Source organism: Rhipicephalus sanguineus, chromosome 11 (assembly GCF_013339695.2).
Source record: "Rhipicephalus sanguineus isolate Rsan-2018 chromosome 11, BIME_Rsan_1.4, whole genome shotgun sequence".
Classification (NCBI taxonomy): Eukaryota; Metazoa; Arthropoda; class Arachnida; order Ixodida; family Ixodidae; genus Rhipicephalus; species Rhipicephalus sanguineus.
This window is the reverse complement of record NC_051186.1, coordinates 74,478,970-74,501,782: the sequence shown is the minus strand read 5'-3', so window position 1 is coordinate 74,501,782 and position 22,813 is coordinate 74,478,970. Positions and strand designations below refer to the sequence as shown.

General features: G+C 46.7%; 2 protein-coding genes across 16 annotated transcripts in view; one reads left to right on the top strand and one right to left on the bottom strand.

The window, feature by feature from the left end:
- The window catches only part of LOC119375152 (cytoplasmic dynein 1 heavy chain 1-like), a 35,594-nt gene extending 34,992 nt beyond the window's left edge, over positions 1-602 (bottom strand). Inside the window, 1 exon segment of the mRNA XM_037645344.1 lies at positions 510-602. Within this exon segment, the coding sequence (XP_037501272.1) occupies positions 510-602 (93 nt within the window).
- LOC119374775 (uncharacterized) overlaps positions 1-22,813 on the top strand; it is a 236,589-nt gene that overhangs the window by 61,603 nt on the left and 152,173 nt on the right. The window lies entirely within an intron of this gene.

Genomic DNA, 22,813 nt, shown 5'->3' with positions numbered 1-22,813 from the left:
AGTCACTCCAGCAGGAACGTAGCGAAACTTGCATGCGGTTTTACCGAATGCTGAGCATGCCGCGAAGTGCCCTTCTTCATAGCTGCGTACATAATTTCCGTGAATCACGGCACTCACAGAGCACGAACAAAGCGAGAGGAGACGAGCGCGGCGAACACGTCCGGCGCGTCCGAATTCAGCGTACTCGACTGCCGTCACACAACGGCCGCGCGCCGTGGATGGACAGACCAGATACAGCACCAGCGCTACCAAGCCCGTAACGACGTTAGGCGGTAATCGCTGTTATTAAGTTACGTAAGCGCGCGGATATCGCTATCACGTTCAAGCTTAACGGTTTACCCAATTTTTTACTGGCATGCGTCCACGGCGGGACATGAATGATGCCTATCCTTAAACACTGCTTATGACCGATATATCCTCAAACGAATCTTCTTTTGGGGCCGCCGCGGTGGTACAGTGGTTACGGTGCTCGGCTGCTGACCCGAAGATATAGGGGCCGCCAAGCCAACTTGAGGCCCGATCGCATGCGCTGTGGAAGCCAGGGTTTGATCATTGAGTTCGGGGCTTCGCAGCCTCATGCGCTTCTGAAGATCAGTTGCCATTGCTTCATCTCTGCATTACTGTACAAGGTTGCGTAAAATGTAGAGTCGTATTTAAAAAAATTGTGTTTTTTTGTAATTTATTACATTACCCGCCGCATCAAGTTCTGCATATGCTTAAAAGAAATTTTGCTTTACATCAGCTGACACATAAAGAGCGTCCATGATGCAAGTAGTGCTGTAGTGTTGATTGTGTGCAAGAGTATTTGTTGCTTGCTGGAAATTAAATGTCGTGTATGCCGTCTACCAAAAAGGAAAATAAACCTACTATATGCACATGTGTGTCCGGATTTCTTGATAAGATGGCAGGAGTGCTCGTGATATTACCTAAAATAAGTTACACGTCCACCTTCATACGTAGGCCGGCCGTCCTAAATTCAACTACCGTACAACGTAAGATCAACAAAAGATCAATACATCTTTGAACGTGTAATTTTTGTTGAAGAAAATCAATAACAATTTCGTTGACCAGTCATTGAAAATTTCAACGACAATTGACATTTATTCGAAAATTCATTGATTCCAACACTCCTCAATTAATTGTCAACATTCAATTGTCATTTTTATAAGGGCCTGCAGGATAGCGATGATCCCCGGAAAGTTTGAAAATTCACAAATATAATAGCAAACGGAATGAGCAGCGTTCTGCAAGAGAAAGTCTTCATCGTAGGTTTCTTTTCTGACAAGAATGACACACAGGACCTAAGCGGGTAGGTTATAGTGCCATTAGGTTGCGGAAAGTCCTTTTCTACTTTGAGTTCCTGTGAGCATTTGGTGCAATGAAACCATGAGAGAATTAATGTAAGGAAGGTATAGGGGACATTATGTATATGTTTTAACTCTAGTATAATATGTATGACACAGATGGAAAGGTATTAATGTGGACGAAAAATCATCTTGCTGCAGGCAGAAAACGAACCTACAACCTTCGGGTACGCGTCTGATGCTCTGCCAATTGAGCTACAGCGGCAGTCTCTTTTATTTGCACTTTATAAAAAGTCACAGTTTCGCCGCAAGGGCGAAGCAATGAATGCGATAGCAAGGAACTAATGCTATACGAAGTGAGGCTCGCCATGGATACTCTCAGTTTGAACAGCGCTCTGTTGCAAAGGCGGCCGAAGCAGCGAAGGAAACTAGCGTGCTTCAAGTGTCGAGCTGCGACACTTGATAGTTCGCGCTCATCTTCTGTTTGTTCGTTTGGCGGCGTCCCTGAGCTCGAGTGACATTCGTACGCGCCGTAACATGTGCGCGGACATCACGGTGAAAGCGTGAAACATTCCTCTACCCCTCGCCACGAGAAACCGCGCGAGCAGACAGCGGAAGGGCAAGCTTCTCCCATGCGCAAGTATAAGAAGAGCGAGCGAGCTCGCCGACGACTTTAAATGCGCCCGTCGGGCTCCTAGCGCCACCTCGCTGGTAATGAAGAAACGCTTATTATCGCCTTCTGTCTCTGAGTCCGTCCAGCGCTAAATGGTGTGTATATAACGCTCGCCGTTAGCTACGTGGAGGATCTGCGTTTCGTGGCGTAGTGGATAGCGCCGCTCGCTGCGAGCAAAAGGTCCCTGGTTCGATTCCGCGCTTCGGAAACATTTTTCTGAGTTATTTTCTTTGGGGCCTTTATATATATATATACATACTTATGCATATACGGTGCATGACGGCGGCGACGGCGACGGCAAAATCCAGCCGAGACTGTCCATATAATTGCTATCGCAATAAAAAAATTGTTTTTCCGTGTCGGAGTGTTAGCCAGCACTGTTCGCAGCATGAAGGTATGTGTGAACACTTCTTTCTTGCCAGCTGAGGTCACGCAACACGTGAGCCTGTTACGAGCCCGAAGCTGACCAATAATCCTCGTGTATTACTAAAGGGGTGTTGAAGGTATTGGTATATGCGTTGGCCACAGTAAGTGCCAGCTCCTTTTTTGCATAAAGCTTTACGTAAATTTTTCGCGTAAAGCTTTTTCGCGTAAAGCGCACCGGCATTTATTGACCATAAGGTGCACAAAAATATCGGTTAGATGTGCCAGTCCTTTTGCACTTTTTCGTGTACCCAGTAGCGAAGAAACAAAAAAGAGGGTGGAAATATGAGATAGGGAAGGATACAGTCAGCGTGGTTCTTGCGCTTGAGAGAGTGAAAGGTTTACTTGTGGAAAGGAGGAGAGACACGGAAAGATTGTCCTATAGGCTTATCGGAGTGTGCCTATGCACGCACGGTGATGTGAGAAAGATCATTACAACCACTTGTCGCTCTATTGGTTCTTGTTTAAAACTTTTTGTAGCGCGCACAAAAGACAGGGGACACAGAAACAAGGTACAAACCAGCGCTTACTCACAACTGATTTATCATTTGAAAGGGACTAAACATATATGCATTCGGCCCACAATGTGAAATGGAAGAGGGACCCTCTAAAACTTGCCAGCCTCCCTTTTTTTATTAGCTGGTTATGTAGACGGATAGTTGCGAACGCACTTAAACTAGTCTAAACAATGATATCAAATTATTTGGTGCATTTTAACCATCCAGAGCAATCGCTACGTCAGTGCCAACTGCATCAGCGGGTAGGGGCACTCGTCAGGGGCATTTCTGACGGAGACATCGTCACTGGGCAATCTTGCGTAATTGCTTAAGGACACAGTTGAAGATAAACGGTTTAGTGACAAAAATCTTGCTTAATATGCGGGCTTAGTTTTTCGCGATGTACTTTTCGTCTTGACCCAACTACATATTGTCGTAAAATAAGAAGCACTACAACGATGAAACATGGTTTGGGATGTGCCTGCCTTTTAGCCTTGGGCTTGCGAGCATAGATAAAAACGCGCACATGAGATGCGTACATATGCAAATGCTTCTCTTTCGCGTTGCTTATCTTTTCAAGCAGCGTCGTTTCGTACGTCGTGCGCAGCCGTAATTCGTTTTCAAGCGGTGAATGTTTTCCATTTCTGCGCATAATTGTGGACTTATCCTATTTTATTGGGTACGGCTTTCATTATCCACGTTATCAGAGAGCGGGCGCCGATGTGCTCTGATGCAATCACTCTCCGCGTAGAAAGGAATCGACCTGACGACCTCGAGAGATGACACCACGAGAGCGTCGTAGCATGCCTCGAGGTGAGCTGTGTGAACTGGTTCACACCCATGGTCGCTTAGTAATTCATTGTACACCAAATCGCAAAACTGTCGAAGAACGAAGAAAGTGGCGTCTTTCGCGATGTCATATGGTAGCGCAGATGTTTCAGCGTAGCGTGTGGGAATTGTCTACGGCGACAGTGATCCATCCGGTTAGCTTCGGAAGTGTTTGCGAGCGGACAGTAAAGATGAATTTAGACGCAATCTTATGGTCGTGCAGGGCAGGGTGAAAGTCTAGAGGACCAGAGTTTCTGTGTGGGGGTGACTTGCTGCGTTGCCAGGCACCAGTAATACCTTAGGCGAACGCTGGAATAGGTCTTGCATACCCATGTGTGGTCGCACTAAGGGTCATCGTCGAAGGCAGTACTTATTCCACGCAAATGACAATGGATGACAAACAGCGACATGTGGATATTATTCGGTTTTTTCAGTGACCGAACGAGCCTTAACGCTCGCCACTGCTTTGCTAGATGAGCAAAGGAGCGTGAGATAGATATAGGTGAAAGCTGAGAGAGAATGCCAAGTGGAGAAGCGTTTCGGGGATCCTTGCGCTTCTAGGCCGGCATGTCGGTGAAGCTGGGAGGTGATGATTCGCAGGCGGAAGTTGGTAAGAAAACAGGGCCAAAAAGCAGCGAGAATGGTTTCGGCATTGTTGTTTGAATGCGTCTCGAGCGATAACTGACACGTGTCTTATTCTTGAATTGCGTAAAGCACAGCGAACGAAGCGGCCGGTAGGCTATGTCATAGAAGATATTCAGCATAAAGCATGGTGATCAGTCACATCAAACTGGCGTCCCTGAAGGTAAGCGCCGAATTTCCCGATAGCCGAAACAATTACCAAGCATTTCGTTTCTATTACAGAATTTTTATCGTGCCTTTGTTGAGGTGCGGCTGATATTGAGATGCGGCTGGTTGTTGAGATGCGGCACGCTGGCAGAGAAGAGAATAGCCTTGCATAGTATAGTACAGCAAACTGGTGGGAAAGAAAAGTGAAGGGGAGGAAAAGAGACGTGAGAGTCAGTAAAAGGAACAGGAATGCAGAGAGAGAGAAAGGAAGAGATAAGAGATAGAGATAGAAAGAATAGACAGAAAAATTTCACCATCTCCTAATAACGGGAACCATGTGGGGATACGAAGGAGCGCATAGGTCGACTTAAAGTTCCGTTCATCACGGGCACCTTGCCCTATGTTAACGCGTCTTTGCATGTGGAGCACACCATGAATTCACTGTAGTTGCCGCTACTGTTACTCGTCCCGAACGGGGAGAGCACGCCACGCGGGTTCATCGCGCGTCTGCAGAATCTCGTTCCCCGACGACATCACGTGATTGCTGAGAGAGTGTATGGGGAGAGGCCACAGCGTCGTACCCAGCCCCTTACACAGGCATGAACGCGCTAGCGCGTGCCAGCACACGTGGTTTCGTCTGCGTTACGCCAAGCTAGGACATCATACGGCAGCCTGGGCCCCTAAAGTGCTCTGCACATATCATCATCAAGGCGGTCGAAGAACAAGATGAAGAAGACTCCTCCATGGCGCGAGCGCGCGCTCTGCACATATCATCATCAACGAGTTCGAAGAACAAGACGAAGAAGACTTGGAGTGAGCGCGCGCTCAATGTGTTACAGATGGCTATGGTAGTTTTAGAAAGCGGACGGTCGCCAATGGAACTACAGACAAAGCCCGGCGGAAAAGCTGCTTCGCATCTAAAGAAAGAGTTACAATGCGAGGGATGAACAGAGAAAAAGATAGAAAGCGAGGGAGACAGGCTACAGGGAGTTAGAGATGGAGAAAGAAACAACAAGTGCAAGAACATTAAATAAACAGAAGGCGAGAGACCGACTACGCAGAGAGAGATAGAGTAACGAACATACAGAGAAAGAGAAAAAAGAGAAGGGAAGAATAAGAGCAAAAGACAGAAAGATATAGGCAAGGTCGAAGACAGAGGGAGAAAGAGATTGAATGCAACATGCACGAAATAGATGGCAGGAAGGAAGAGAGAAAGCATAGCCATGTATAGTGCAGTACAGTAAGCATGCTTTGCCGTGTGACTATCATCTATCATCTACATGACACGGCACGCGGTATCTTCGACATTTTTTTCACCTTCGTGCTCTTCTTCCTGTTCTGCTTGGCTCCCAGAACATGTCCACCGATTTGTACACCACTAGACCACCCTATCTGCTGTCACCAAGGCTCGCGCGGCTTTGTGCAAGCCACGCGTATATTTTTTTAGATGACTTCGCCTAGAATAGTAAGTTCGAGCGCCCTAATATGGCACTTTCTTCTTTTTAATTACAACAAAGCGTTCTCGCGATACTAAGGGACTTGCTCAAGGCGAGCGCTACGACACTCCAAATTTGCAGAAAGCGCTACTGCGTAGGCTAAGTTACAAACACGGGTGCGCCATCTAAGTCCCCTGTGAAAAGAGTCCATAACCCTCTGGAATGATGTAGGCGCTTCGCAAATGCTGTATTGCGTTACATTCATATAATCTATCAGTATTCGCAAAAGTTATTTTCAGATGGTCTGCTTCAGCCAAGAGTATCCGGAGCGCCGATCCAGCGAAGGGAAAAGTTCGGCAGATCCCACGTACCGTGGGAGTCGATGTTATGCGAAGCATGCGGCGGGTAGGTGACAGTGGCGTAACTTTTTTGCCGAGCGACACGTTACAAAATGACGCTAAAGATGTGTGTAAATTTTATACGCACACATATATAGGTTGAAGAGCCGCATATGTGTTATATAACCAGTTGTTTACGGTTGGGTAACGCTGCCAATGGCAACGTGGGTATTACCAACACCAGAAGCGGTAAGCTGATATGTAGTACTTATACGTGTCCCGAGAACGCATGCACGTTTCACGAACCTGTATGCATGCGTGCAAGAAGTTCTTGACAGTTCTTGAACAAGGACATCATCACCGTGATTAGTAAGCACCAGCAGCTGGTCATGACCTGTTATAGGATCCGGTCGTGATCGTGGTGACGAGGGGTACATGTGTAGTGAAGTATGTGGTATAGTAGAGGTGTTGGAATTCGTGGATGCCTCGGGCATTTCGTCGACACATTGTCTGTCGACAGAGGCGGCGACATGTCGGAACCTGAAGCCACCCTTCGCGTTGGTGAGGTATAGGCCGTCGAGGCTTGTAGGCCTGGGTAGTGCTACGTAGACCAACATGAGTGGTGGTGTTTGTCGTATTCGTAGACTACCTGGGCGCATGTGGCCTATGTAGCCGACTCTACAAGCGTCTGTCAATCAATCTGGCATCATCCTCGGTTAGAATGAGGCCATCGACCAGCCTCGTAAGAAATGAAGAGGACACTGCGTCGTTCTGTGGACGAAGTGCACTTTACCGTACGGTGATGTGGATATCATAGTAACTTTCGTTAATCTATTCCTGCGGGGTCGAGCAATGCTTCAATATAGCTTGCTGAATCATAGGAATAGAAACGTTATGTTTATTAGACTGCTATGAAAGTGGAGCCAACACTGGAACTGCAGACGTTAATCTGATATGGCGCCTGTATTGTAGGAGAACACATCGTAAGAGTATTATGTAGTGTTTATTGCTTTCTAGTGAAATTAGATAGCTAGCACCACAACCACAATTGACGTTGCACCGCTATTAAGCCTGCGTAGGCTGTTTTTCCAAACCAGTTTATAGACCTGGAGTAGCTCAGTGGTAGAATACCTGATTGCCATGCAGAATGCTTGGGTTCGATTCCTGCTGGGATCCTAATTTTCATTCTTTCCATTCGTTGAGTCAACGCTGCCGATGTTGGTTTTCCTTAACGCTCTAGCATTTAAGTTACCAATGTCTGTTCTCGCCGTTCCTGGGTAGATATAAACTGTCATTCGCCTGTGGCGCATACCCGTACACCGCGGCCCGTGGTAAACGGGTATGTGCCACACGTGTCTAGTGGAAAGGGTTTGACGACGTACGCGACAGGATTTTAACGTTATTCATGTCATGACCCGGCAATCATATTCGTCAAATCTTCTTACCCTCCTATGCAAATTTTGGTCTACACCAAGTTAAAGAGGCGATCATGAGAGCACCCAGACGTAGGCGGCTAGATAGATAGATAGATAGATAGATAGATACGTAGATAGAAACGCTTAAAGTGCCAGAGGTTCGCTAAGAAATGCTTCGCATTTAAAAACTTGGCACCCTGAAGGCAATCCAGGTCATCGTCTGGGAGTGTTAACATATAAATATCCTTGCATGCTATCTTGTCTAGTCGCCGCTAATCCCCCAAATTTTTCTTTAGCCTTCTTTTTTTGCGCCCAGTACAACAACAAAAAATCACCAGGCCTGCGCGGAAAGCGCATCACAGTCACAGCGAAAGCTGGAAGAGCGGCATTTCAGAGCTCGTTGTAAACTCTCTTGGGGCTACTAATACGAGTACACTAGGAAGGTACCCACTACGCCATAAATCACAATATTTGTGAAGTTGAGAAGCACCTACTAAGCGACTATTCGTCATTCTGCGGAGAAGCGAGGCACCATCACGTCTGTACACGTCTTAAGGCATTATGTGCACTTTGTGAACGCGACGATGAATAATTATGGCTGAGCTCTTTCTTCAGTTTGTTATTATTTGTTGAAAGTTTTAAACGACCCACTAGTTGCGCAATTCGCATTTTGTGACGCCTGGTCGTTATTTAACTCTCCCACCACGCTTTATAACATATGTTAACGTGATAAAGAAGAGAGAGAGATCTGCGTGCTAAAATCCCGGCCGCGTACTATCTTCTTGACGCTGCAAATCCCGAGGGAGCGCTGCGTGATATGAGCGGCATCTGGCATACGTCGGGAAACATGAGCTTGTGCAGAGTGTTTTCCTTCTTCCGTGGCAGAGGGCGTTCGTCGCCGTCATAGCGCTGCTTTTCAACGCAGCCACATTTTCAACGCAGCCATTAATTAAGAAACAGCGCAGCTTAATTAAGAATTACGTATCTATGGCCTTTAGTAAAGGAACCTATGTATTTTCTCGTAAAGATGTTGCACACCACAATTTACGTAGTGATGTTGCTTTTTGATCGTAATGTTTGCAACAATATACAAACTATGAACCTACACACCAGTTCAAGATGGCTGGCCTTTGGGCAAGTGGTCTAACTTTGGCCGGGTGGCTGATTCGGTTTGACAGACCAACAAAAAGACAGATAGACACCAAATTTCTGCGTTTAGGTCCCCCAGAAAGACTATCGTCTTTGAAAGAGGGAATTAGCTTTATTGAGACCATGATGAAATGCATCATGAGAGCCTTATGGCCTTTCTTGGCACCAATAGAAGTGTACTTGCGAGGAACGCACTACGCTATAAATCATAATTTTTGTGAAGTAGGGAAGCAGCCACTATGCAATTTTTCGTCTTTCTGCGGAGATCCGTGGTACCCGCTAAACACCCTTGAGACATTATGCGCACTTTGTTGATGCTGTGGCTGATGACGATGAAGAATTATGGCAGATCTCTTTGTATTGGGTTGGAAGCATTCAACAACCTACTCGTTGCGCAATTCGCATTGTATGAGGCCTGGTTACAGAACTCACGCCGTGGGACGCTGTTTGTTATTTCACTCTTCTATCACGCTATATTGCATAGAGTAGTTTGGTTCCTTCCGGACATGAAGCTTGTATAGCGCCTTTTTGCGAGGCAGTTTCAAGCAGTGGCATGGCTCTGAGGTAGAACACTGGGCTCCCACTCAGAGGACCCATGTTCGAACTCCGTTCCATCCTAGAATTTTTTTCTTCGTTTTTTTATTTCGAGCGATAGTGGTTATGGACACCGGCGGCGGCGGCGGCGGCGGACAACTACGGCGCCAATAACGGGCGTTGAAATGATCTCATGCCAGTTTTCGCTGTAAAAGCCCAAGAAAAATTACACCATCTCCCGCTAAAGGGGACCATGAGGCGATGCGAAGCCGGAGCACTTGCACGATCGGGTTCCGTTGGCGATCGTTGGGCATGCTACCGACCTCGCGTCGTGGAACGCGAAGAGGGACGCTACGCGCGTCGTATCTTCCATCTAGCCTGGCCGTTAATTCTCACAGGGCGAGCGGGGAACGCGGTCGACAGGCGGGCGAGAGGGGGGCAGCGTAGGAGAGGAGAGAGAAGGGGAGGGGACGCGCATGCGCTCGAGCTCACCGCGGCGTTGCGCAGGAGAGAATTTCGGCATGTCTAGCCTGCGTTTCAGAGGAAGAGTGGAAAGGGGGAGGGGAAGGGGAGAGGGGGAGGGGAGAGAGAAAGTGGAGCGGGGAAGGGGAGAGAGTGAGTGGAGAGGAGGTGTGTGGAGAGGGTATGCGCATGCGCAGTAAGGGTGGTCACGCCGCACACCACCACCACCACCACCACCGGATTAAGCTCCGCCTTAAGATACTTCGCATCTAAAATATTGAATGCCGGACCACGCCTGGTTACACTATATCACTGTGGTCACTCACGATTTATGTCAGGGACGCTCTCTCAGCGAAAGAGATGACCATTGTGAGTATGTTAAAAAACCACTGGCGTGCGCCACAGACATTGTGGGCTATGGCAAGAGAAGGCTAGAAACATGTTGAAATATGGCATTTCAATCTGAACGCAGTTACAGGAGATGCGCACTAAGTATACAGACAAAGCAGATATAACGACTGCAGCAGCGACATCTACATTAGCAAACGGGCTAGGGAGATCTGAGGCTGTGCGTACAGAATGGCGGCAGGGCGAGTTGTGCACGACAGTAATCGACCGCCACATGATGGGCAGAAAGAGAGTACCTGCCGAGAAGGATGTCATGCGCCAAATGGTAGAGGTCGACACATTTGACTCTGTAGGTTGTTCTTGAATCAAAACACGAGTATCCCCGTTGCCGAAGGCTTGACCTGCCGCGAAATCGCGGTGCATGGGGTACTATAAAGGTCGTCACTTTGTTCAGTTTGCGGCATATTGCTTTTGCGTAGCAGCTGACACAAGCAGCAATCGACAATAGTGTTTATCGCGACACCCTCTACAAACACTGTAATCTCAATAGCGGGTGAAAGAAGAGACCTCGAAAGTTTTCACAGCGGTGCAGCTTTGGCGTCAGAAACTGTGTCTAACAATTTTCTTTCTGTGTGTGGTGGAAACGGCGATGCATGAGAGAAGGGGAGCACCAGCGTGGCGTGGCGAAAGAGGTCGCCGTGAACTGAGTGCGGGATGACTTGAATACAAGCCGTCGCATCGTAACATGATGCGCCTGTTGTGCTGGTTGCTGAGAGATGTAGCCGAAGTTGGGAGCGACATCGCGAATATAGGGTCCACGACGGCTGCAAACGCGATGAACAAGCCCTGGAATACTGCAGGCATAGCAGCTGGGCCCGATATTCGGACTTGGACAAGGGTTCACAGAGTCTGAGAGATGAAAATGGTATGTGAACCAGCCATACCAGCGTGGCACGTGGATAAAGCTGGCGTCAGTTGGGCACAATATCAGGCAAGGGCGCCTGCATAAGAGAGCGATGCAGTAATGCCACTGGTGAAGCAGGCGGTGGGAGACGCTGAGTGATAGTGGATACAAGAGAAAGCTGACGTTGAACTTCTTCCTGAATATGTGGCAGCAAGGCGACATAGTTAGCACGATGTTTGAAAGCTATTGCAACCTGTGTAAATTCGCGTTTACATCATCATTTTGGAGCAGCGGAATTACTTGATTAGAGTTGTTGCATTTTTTTGCGGCCAGCATATGAAACGCGTCACCGTCTGTGCCTTCCAATATATGCCTCAATTTGTTAGCTTGCGCCATGCAGGCGTTCACGCGCCTTTAGGAGCCGATAACACTCTCCAAGTTATTGTGAATCTTTCACCGACTTATTGAGATCATCCCCGTAGGCTGTGTTCAACGTGAAGCTTGCGCCCAGCTGGACGGTTGAAAATGAAGCGATGAACACTCGAAAAGCCGACCGGGCGGTATCACCGGCTTCATGATTGCTGAACCAAAAGCTGGCCAGTTCAGTGAGGCGAAGGATGACGTTAGTAAGGTTGGCACGGTCATCCTACCCGGCATGCGCACAGACATGTTCATACTTTGCCAGCTAGTTTTGGACATCACGAGCGTCAGTGCCACTGATCGCGAGACGGTCACGCTGCGAGGCACATCAGAGCACACGACAGAAGGGGGGGGGGGGGTGAGCTGGCGAGAGACCGGCGTATTCGGTCACTGCCAAAGAAGGCGGTTGCGTGCGGCTTCGGAGTTTCAGAGCGTTGTAGCGAAAGGGCCGACCCAGTAACTCAGACAAATTCAGCAGTCGTGTTCTCCTATAGGAAGGCTTGGAATGAAACCCGACGAAACGCCATTTAAACAGGCTAGCTCAGGTGCTAAGCGAGCGCCAACACCCCCGACTGTCAGACTGTTCTTCCACACTGACGCAGCGTTGGTGGCGATGCGCTCTGATACACTATGTATTTATTAAGGCGAAAGCTTAGATGCCTCCTAAAATACGAAAGTGGGCCGTCGGCGTCGGTGCCGTCAACACGAGTTGAGAGAAATTATTACCACACGATGACCTCAACATATGACATCAAGGCATCAAAGATAGCAAGAAGGGCGTCATTACGAAGTCAGCATGACGTCGCTTAACGTGCTGTCACATGTAAAGTAATCACATGACTCAGTCACTTGTAGAAAGGTGGGCCGATGATGGAGGCAGTGCAAAACTTGGTGAGGGGCAGAAATCTTGTTACACTTTTAGAATGTCCTCATATGCTGATATCTTCAACTTACAGAAGCATGTTTTGTATTCACTACTGACGAGAAGTAACCACTTGTATTTGATATGTATATCATATTAAGTACGCATGGGTGTTTCAATATCCGAGCACGCGGGAATCAGCTATCCAGCATTTTGGATTTTCACTCTTGAAAACCAAACAAGCGTTGCATGTATGATATTTTATCGCAATATAGTGGGCAACATAATGCTTGTACGTACGGCAAATGTAGTGAACATGCTGTACATTGGCAAAACGTGAGGCATCCGTACAGTTGTTTGCCCTGTCGTGTATCACAACTACTGGGTTTGACATTTAGGTACAATATGCATATCCCAACTGCGCATGCTTCCTAGAGAATATGATATTAGGTCAAAACTCACCATTTGTATAATGGGCAACATGCTTTCTTTCTCGCGCCACCTTCGTCGACACGCAGCATGTGACACATGCTTCAATTTAAAATCAGTATTCTAGTATACCAATCTGTAAACAATTGTGAACCCACTTATCCTGTACGGCTTTCTAAACATGCAATCAATGCACCGGAACGACACGTAATTTTTTTAATACCGAAAGTTTACTGAGACCAATGATACAAGTGATGCCCCAGGAAAACATAGACACCTCATGTAAAGTGAGATTGCATTTTTTTACTAAGACATGATTCTTTACTCGGAAAGAGTAATGCAATTCATTTCACCGCCAGAAGTCGCTATATAAAACGCAGCTACTGCATGCTTTGTGCCGCCAAAGAGAAAATACATGAAAAGGAAGAAGTAGGCACAGTGCCGAACGAGAGCAAAGATGTACGGCGAATGACAAGGGGAAACATCCAGGCAGTCGATGTGATGAACCCGAGTGCGCTGAGCAGGCAGCAGCAAGTAACGCAACAGAGAAGCGTCACAGTCAGGTCCATCATGCCAAAATATGATTTCCTGTAGTATCTTGGCAGGTGTCGTTGTAACCTTGGAAGAATGTGGTATTTTTGCTGTACTCCTTAAGTTTGTCTTCACAGTCTTTAGGGATTGCCGACAGGGAATCGTTTCTGACCCGCAAGTCAAACCACTGTGAAGCAAGACCCAAATCTTGACGACCTAAAAAAGGCACATCGTTTGTTCAATCAAGCAGTGCACATGGAGTTCCCTTTTAAAAACGCTCTAACTGTTGAGCGAGCTAACAAGCTTTGTAAATTAATATTTCACATTTTGCAAAAATGACGACTTTTATTCTACAAGCACTGCAGATTGGGCAAGTTGGTGCATTATGATATTGTATTGGTATAGCGCAGCTCAGTTTAAGCATAAAGCGCTCATCCTGTTGTCTGTGGTTACTTTTATTCTACAACGAGGATGTCTAAGTGATAGAAATACAACAGTTCTCTCCGGATAAGCGCTTTACATTTGCAGTTACCTGCTGTCGTTGGCGTTTCCGGCGGTTGGAGCACATGAACACCAAATTAACGGCGGTACCCTTCCAGTGGTTCAAAACATTGTGAAGGATAGCAGATGACGTGCTGCTCTTCATTGTTTGTGAAAGCGGTCGCCTACCTCTTACAGACAAAACATTTGCAGCGCCGTTAGCTAACTCTAACAAGAGCACAAGCGAAAGTCTATGTCAACTTGTTCACTGGTTGATAATTCGCAGTTTATTCATCTTTAATTCACTCAATTCCCTTTAATATTTCATTTACTTTCATTCACATTAATTGAGTTTCATTACCTTCACAACTGACTTCACTTTCACAGACTTGCGATAGTTTTTTTCACATTCATTGACATTTGATTCATCTTGTGCACTTAGTTGTCACTTGTAAATTACCTGATACGGCCTTACTGGGCTGTTTCACTCCAACACGCTGCCGCACATGAGCACGCTGCCAAGTTTCATACACATTTAACTGACCTCAATTCCAGCTCATGGACTGTAGGTGTGTGCCACGCTGGCGCGTTTTCGTACATTCATGTTGGCGCAGCAAACGCGCCGCTTTTTTTTCTACCCGGGAGCCAGATAATGATCTCGCCTTAATGATTCATTATTAAAGCGAAACCTTCAGGGGCTCATGGGAAGCGTAATATGACCGTCCGGTGTACACCGTTGGTGAAAACACATGGTACTACGAGTATCACATGACCCATGGGGCTTCAGAGGGATCGATACAACTGACCATATATGCCGAGGATGAAGAGGAGGAGGAGGAATAAAACGAAGACGGCTTTCGTCTTCGTTCTTGGCCAATCCCCCAGTGTGGGTATGAGCCAGAGCTTCTAGGGTCTACTCTACTCTACTCTACTCGTATCGTCTCAGGTGATTGGCGCTGAGCCGTGCTCCCAATTAGGGTTGCAGAAGTTGCGCCTTTTCCTTTCCTCAACCTCTCCTCCTCCTCCTCCTCCTCCTCCTCAGGTGAATGCATAAGAGACGCTGTGAGTTTTCTCTTTCTGTAGCTGCTATTATAAGGCATCTCGCATCTGAAGTTCCTATAAATTTCGCACGTGTCCTCATGTAACGAATACTTAGTGCATGCCCCCTCCGGGAGCTGCATCGAGTAGCTTATCCTTTGGAAAAGCTAGTTGCTGCAGCTCTAGGTAGTTACAGCTTTCCCAACTTTGACTAGCTTTTCCTTCCGGAAAGCACGCTGCCAAGTTAAGCGAAGGGCAGACGAGCACGCTGCCAAGTTAAGCTGGAACGGCTTTGTCAGCATACAGCGTTTTCGAATGCGTACTTATTTCTATCCCGACTAAGCGAGAAAATATCTGTCTGCATGTCGCGCAAGAGAAATCACCGTAGATAGTAAATGCATCAAACAAAATAAATTTTCTTGGCGGTCCTGGACTTTGTACGTAAGGCCCTACGCTCAGAAGAAGAGTACCTAACTACTGGGCTACACACCCTCGCTCGCAGAATGTGGGTTTTTCTGAACCATATATAAATGTGTTGTGCCGAGGTACAAATATGTGAAAGAACACTTTCATCAAGTTCTTGTTGAACTATATCCTGCTGGTGGAATGCTCTCTGTGTCAAGATGTAAACCCAATGTGGAGGATTGTGCGCATAAACAAAATTCTTATTTTGCTGAAATGAAATTCCGAAGACGCATTTTGGTTGTCACGGCATGGTCAGTGACAATGCCGCGACAACCAAAATGCGTCTTAAGAATTTCATTTTCGCGAAGTCAGAAGCTGAGGAACGCTAAAAAGGTGATGAATGACGCTGTGCCGATGACACCCGACAAGAACGTTGCTGTAAAGGCCGCTATCAGTTTTCCACAAAAAAACTTTACGCTTAAGCATTACATAGAAACTCCCAAACAACATTATGCGTGGAGTATTTCTTCTAGAAGGTGCGAATATTCGATCGCAATGCCTCAGCGCTCGCGAAATATCGTTAACAATCATTTTATTGTATTGTTTGCTATTGAAAAAGCATCGTAGGGACAGCCATTCGTTTCGCTTAACGCGGCGGAAAAAAATTGTTTTGAGCTTACAGAAGCTCCGTGAGACATCAAATATAACATGCTCACTTTTATACTAATGCTTTTGCCTAGTTTTCTAAGAAAAAATAGCGGCAAATTTGTCTTGGACTGTGCATGGCAAAACAATTGAAGCAGTTCCTGGAATGTAATATAGAAGGCGATTTTTTGCCTAAATGCAGTAAACAATATCACAAACAACTTTCATTTTTTGTAGATAGCCAGCATCTTATGTAAAGGCTTCTTTAATATAAAACTTTAGTTGAGTTTAGTTTAGTACCAAAGCCTCTACCTGCGCCCTCTCGCAATAATTGATGTTTAGAAAATGGGGCATACTACTTTTCGCACTTGCACATGGAAAAGCATGGCCTTGAATATCAGTTCACATCAATTGGCTGAATAATTTCCGATGTGAAGACGGAGGCAAAAGCACGGTGTTATTGCAATAATTACATGGACACTCTCGGCAAAGTTTTGCTGTCGTCGTCGGCGTCACTGTCGCCGTCATGCTCCGAATAATGATTGACTCGATACCATCGCTCCGTGCATCATATGTTCTACGTGCTAATAAAAGCGCGCGAGCGCTGGGAACGAGCGCGGTTGATATGCAAAGAGCGGGCCGCCTCCGCCGCACGAAGGCCATACACTCCTTTTTTGGACGGCCCGTCAAGCATAGAAGAAAAGCCCCGCCCGCGTCTCGTCTTGGGGGGGGGGGGGGGGGGGGGTGAGGGGGTTGCGTGGCTTGAGCAGCAGCTGCGAATTTTCCTCGTAAGGACGCGGTTGTCAAAAGGCGGTCACCAGCGCTGGCACGCACGTATCTCGATATAAATCATAGACGGCTCGTACTTCGTGTTGAAACCACAGACAGCACGAAAAGCGCTTCGCTCCCTAGAGCGACTGCGTTCGTTTACCCAGCGGTTTGTAGATACGAGAGATCCGAACGAACAGCGTGCGCTGCTAGCCATACTTCGTATACCACTCCAATTCGTTGCTATCTAGCTCATTCATTGTTTCGTCCTTCGGAGAAAGTGTACTTTTTTAAAACTCATTAATCAAAAGGTTGGCGCCAAGTAAACACAGACGGCTAATGTGGTGAGCCCACTTGCTGAGCCAATTTACATCTGTTGGTGCCGCCAAGTGCACAGCTCGTTCACTCGCCACATTTCTAAGTATGCGGTGTGCTCAACGCTCCAAATGCTCCAGAAGCGCTTGTTGAGCTTTTAGCAGTATCCATTCTAGTAGCTCGCACCTTCCGACCATCAAGTTTAAGCAAACAAGGAATGAATTGCGTTTAAAAGTTCAGAAGATTTCGCACGATGTCTTCACATTCCCGCTGCTGGCAGCTCCCCGGCGCGCACTCTCGCGAAACGCCCTCACTAGGGGATGAAGAGGCGGGACATATTTTTGCAGAGCTCTATTTACATATACTTCCTACGAATATATATTTAGCACTGGTATTTACCCTGTTATCACAACCACACGAATCAAAGGTAACTCGTCGTCATAATTTCAGTTAGACTATTTTTATGCCATTGGAGGACGAAGGCTCTACAAATGATCTCCAAGCAACGCTGTCTGACCGATTTCATTTTATGCCTGCGAACTTGCTAATTTTCTCAATCCATCTAACTCGCTGGTTTCAGTGGCACTTCACATCCGTTGCTCACCATGCCATTCCTATTAGTGACCACCGGTAGCCTGTTCTAAAAGTTACGTGGCCGGCTACTGTCCATATTCCTGCTTAATGCAAACTAGAATATCCGCTACGACTGTTATTTCGCACATTTTCCTGTCTTCCGATCTCGTACTGCTACGCATTTCATTTTCTATTTTATTGCACATTGTGCGATCCTTACTTTTTCTGTCGCGCAATTACTGAGTGCCACCACGACTTCCCAGACAACCCTGTCAAGAAATTGTAACCATCAAGCTCTAGCGAAAGCGCACGATATCATATATCAGTGGCTACCAGGACCGGTATTCAATCAGCCTACTCCGCTGCCCGCTGAGCCCGAAGGGGTTGAGATTCTCCTATCAAGGACTGTTGTATCAAGACAACTTTATTTGCTGGCTCTGAATCTTACACACACTTGTTTGGGCGTCCTAGCGAGAACCTGACCTTTCGTTGAAGTTGCAACTACCATCGCGAATTTCCCACGCTGACATGACGCTGTTATGCCGCCTTTGGATAGGTGTTGCATTCACAAAGGCCTACTCGTTTCGTGTCAGAAGGGCGAACACTTCTACATGCGGCTCCAGCGGCACCTAAAAGACAACTGAACACGTCCTGTGCAAGTGCGCTCGCTATGACACCTTTCGATGCCCGCTCCGGGTGTTTCTGGATCAACTGGACTCGAAACCATTTTCTGCAACGAAACTTCTACGAACGTGGACATCTGCCTCGATGGCACAGAAGGCAATGAAAGCGTAACTGACGTATCTAAAGTCAACAGGTTTGCTCTAGACTTGATGTAGTTCACACGTGCACACGGCGAGCGTGGCAGCGGTAGTCATTCTAGCAGCGGTCGGAGCACTGGCGGCGGGGGAGCGCGGCTTGAGACGAGTGTATCCGTTCTTCGCTTAAAGGCAACGCGGAGATACACACCGAAACTTGCTCAACTAAGCCTGTAAAGCTTTCGCTTTAAAACGTTACGCTTACACATCCCTAGACAACTACCATAGTATATCTTGCGCCGCAGAAAATCTCCTGCTCACCCATCTTCATAGAGAGTAATTGTACGGAGTTTTCTTTTAATTGCATTTTAAACACTTGCAATGAGCAAATCGTTTTAGTTTTGCGCACTACTGTAAAAGCCATTTTTTCTCAAGTGGTTGTACTTACCATTAGTTTGTGTCACTTGAAATACGCCACAGCTGTAGTTACTCGATGCGTACCAAAGTTTCTCTTCAGTGGTCGGATCGGCTCCTACATGTTACACAAAAATTGTCAAAAAGGAATTGATTAGGCAGTTGTTCTCTAAAGGAGCAAAAAAAAATCCTTGCGTTGCTTCAAAATTTTTATTGACCATTACGTTAATGGAAACTTACCAAAAATTTCGACATTCGTAGCACTGCGACAAACTGATATTCTACAACAATGATTAAAAGCCATGTGTTTTTGTTTTCAAATGCGGGCTTGTTCTACTTTGGTGCTGTGCCGACGACAAGGTCAAGTATATTTGTGACTTTTTTAATAGGCAACCACAGCTACGCTTTAAAATATATGACGCGGAAGACGGCCCAACCTATCAACACGTCATGTAGCTTGGAACGTAAGCTGTCGCACTCCTGATCTAGAAGCGCGGGTTCGATTCCCGTGCGCGACGGCAGCACGTCAACAGGGACGAATTGCAAGATGTTTGCTTAGATGTGCTTAGTTACTTGCACGTTACGAATCCCAGTTGGTCGGAATTAATCCGGCGTTCAAACCACTACGGAGTGCCTCGAAAAACATATCGGGGTTGTGGCACGCAAAATTAGCAGTAATTATGAGAAGCCGCCCCTGTGCTTCCCCAATAGTTTATAACCGGTTAATTGGTGAATACCACGCTAGAGGAAGAGAACGCAGCACTTTCCTCTCAATAAAGCGTAAACCTCATCCACTTAGCAACCTTGTTTTTCCTTCGGATTTGAAAACAGGTTTTAAGGTTGGGCATATGCTAAAAAATTCCGGCACAGAGCTCACGCATTAATATTCGCAGCGTCGTCTTGTTTATCCCGCCCTTTGCGAAAGCTCGAGTGGCTGCGTTAGAGTCGCTAATAACACTGTAGGTGAGCTCGAGTCTGTGGAGCTGTGCTATTGCTGCTTGTTCGGCTACCTCCGGCTCTGGTGTAAAGAGTTAGACAGTCGCGCGTTCGTCCGTGTCCGTCAATTACTACTACCGAGTAGGCGGACACAACATCCCCGATCATTCTATCGTATGGTGTTCCCGGCACACATGGGGAGCTTAGGGGGCGGCCTGCGGAATCTCAACGAGACCGCACACGAGGCGGCGCGAGGACTCATCGACCGCGTCACTCCGGTTTCACCCGATACACTGCATATTGAGTGCAGGGATCAACTATACACTTATAACGAGATCACTAAGCACCTTTATCTAGGCCGGCGACAGTTTCCCCTCCCGGATAAGAAATTTACGCGCAACCAGTCGGTAACGTTACGCGTGCTCCAGCCTAACTCATACCCCAACCCCTGGCGAATGACACGACGGACAACATGTATGTGAACAGTGTCGTGAACGTGTAGACTTGAACCATATGCTATGTGGTTGTGCATCGAATAACACTTACGCGAAGAACTTAAAGGAAAAGTGGGACAAAGTGCTGGAACGTGTTTCACTAGAAGATCAACTTCGGGCTGTCCAGGAGGCCCGTGAGGTGGCGGAGAGCTTTGGGCTCTCTGTTCCCACGTGGGAGACGCCCTCTGCACCTGGCACCTAGCCGACTGTGCTTCAGGATCCCTTTTTGGGCAATAAAGTTTCACCACCACCAGCTCACGCATTGTGGGAATCTGCTGCATGCGAAGCAGTCAGCGAGTAGCAGCCCACGCCGGAGTTTTCCTTTTGAGCAGAGCGTTACTAGTGAATGGACGTCTCTGTGTAAACGTAGCGGTAATGTGGATATCGTGGGCGTACCAGGCGATTCCACTACACTGTTCATGCGAAGAGTAGCTGATGCTCCGACGTAATGTCGGCACTAACGTTGGAGCAGCGAGGTATGCCAATTTTGGTACATGCGAAGTTGAGGCGACGACCACAAGAACACCCGTAAGTAGGCGGCTCGATAGATAGATAGATAGATAGATAGATAGATAGATAGATAGATAGATAGATAGATAGATAGATAGATAGATAGATAGATAGATAGATAGATAGATAGATAGATAGATAGATAGATAGATAAATAGATAGATAGATCTTAGTGTTCTTATTGTTAGCCTGAGACACATTTCGGCACACACCAAACGCCTTGTTGTGCGGGGTGTTCGTTTTTGCGGATATGTTCGATAAAGAGATCAGCAGAATTGAATTCCTCTATACCCCTCCGCCAATTGTACGCCACAGTATGTCTTCCGCAACCTGGATATGAATCTCTGATTTGGATTGACATTTGTAAATTCAGCAGTAACTCCACTGACCAGGTCCAGAAAAAAATTCTAAACATCCATTGTCTTCCACTTCCAGAAAGGACTCGATATCTTGTTCTGGCACTGTTGTATTATTGTCATTGCCATCACCTCACAGGCCGACGAAATCATGCTCATCTACAATTGCTTTTGAAACTTGTTCACGGGATCGCAACGTGCCCTGAACTGCTCGGTAGTAATTACATTTCAATTCCGCGCAAGATAACTAGAGAGCATAGACAGTTTCGCGCACCTGCTGCCTCCGCAAACAGTCAACCATCGGCAGGAATAAATGTCCTTATAATGCTTATTTTGTTGATCTGGATGTTTTCTCATAGCTCGCAGTCATTGTTCTCCTCCGAGCTTCGCGCTTTTTTGAAAGGGTTCTGAACCACTCTTTGAAGTAATCATTGATTGACATCAAGGTAGGAGTTTATTGCTTTACGAGTTGACTGCCGCAAAAATGTTTCGAATCCGCCAAGAACAAGCGGAGTTACAGGGATTTGTCGCACTCTTAAAGCGCTCTCTCTGTTTTCTCATCCCGACGAGCGCGTTGGGAGCTACACAGGGAGGGATGGCACGGGGGGAAAGAAACTACGGCAGCGTGCGTCATGACATTGAGCGTGCTTGATTAAAAACGATCACGCTCTTGCGTTGTGATTCGTGTACGCGCTTTTGTGGCTGACTGTGTAATTGAAGGAGACTATGGAGCGCGGTGCCGGCACGTGGCGACACCCCTTCGCAAGAAGCCCATCTGATTTAAAAGCTCTTGAATTATGTCGGATATAGGCCTATAATAGCAAGCTATCTGTTGTGTGACGCCAAAAAGCAGGCGCCTGCCACTCCGAAGAGAGAGAGCACAGGCATCTGTATGGAAACAGTGTGCTTCAGAAGAAGGAACTTCGCGACCCACTTCTAAAATTTCCTACCCTCGCATGACTGCAAGATTTGGCCGGGCTCTTCAGAATGATGCCTGAGTTCTGCAGTATGTGTATTTCGCCAAGCCCGATGGGTTGTTCCTGACCCTTTACCCTTGTGTCGCATATTGTGCAAATCTCTTTTCCCCTTTGTCTTTCACGCTGCATCGCGCATTGTTAAGTGTAATTTTATTTTCATTGGCTTTCTATATTTCTCGCGTTCTGTTGTGCACTTTTTCCTGTTGTCCTAAATTGTGTTTTTACATGCTTGCTGTTTTTTATATATTCTGCTGTAAACTGTTTAGTTTATTAGGAGTATTTATCTTCTGTAAACCAGCACAAAGAACTAACGCTTTTTGGCACATTCATAAATATAATTGAACAGTTTATTATTAATTTTAGTAGTAGCATTATTGATATTTCAAGTTGGGGTGTGCGAATACTGAAATTTCATCTCGAATGAATTCGTAATCGAATAGTGCAAATAGCCCAAAATATCGAATATCGAAGAATTAATAGTATATTTACGAAATGTGTACCGCCAGTTTTTACACATTCAACGCACCTGTTTTGGGAGTGGCTTTTGTTTCAGCTAATGAGCGTGAAGCAGTTGATAGAGGAGCCGCCATTCCAGCCAGCGGCGCCACTCCTAATTAACAGAGGTGGGTACGGTAGCTAGTAGTAGCATTATTGCGTATTTCTCCGGGCCCACTTTCCCGTTCAGAGCGTTTGAACTGCGCGCTGGAACGATGGGACTGAACAGTGGTGCTGCGGCATGGTGACTGCAAGCGTGAACAAGTTTTACATGCAAAGCCAATTTTTCGCAGGCCAAAATAAGGTC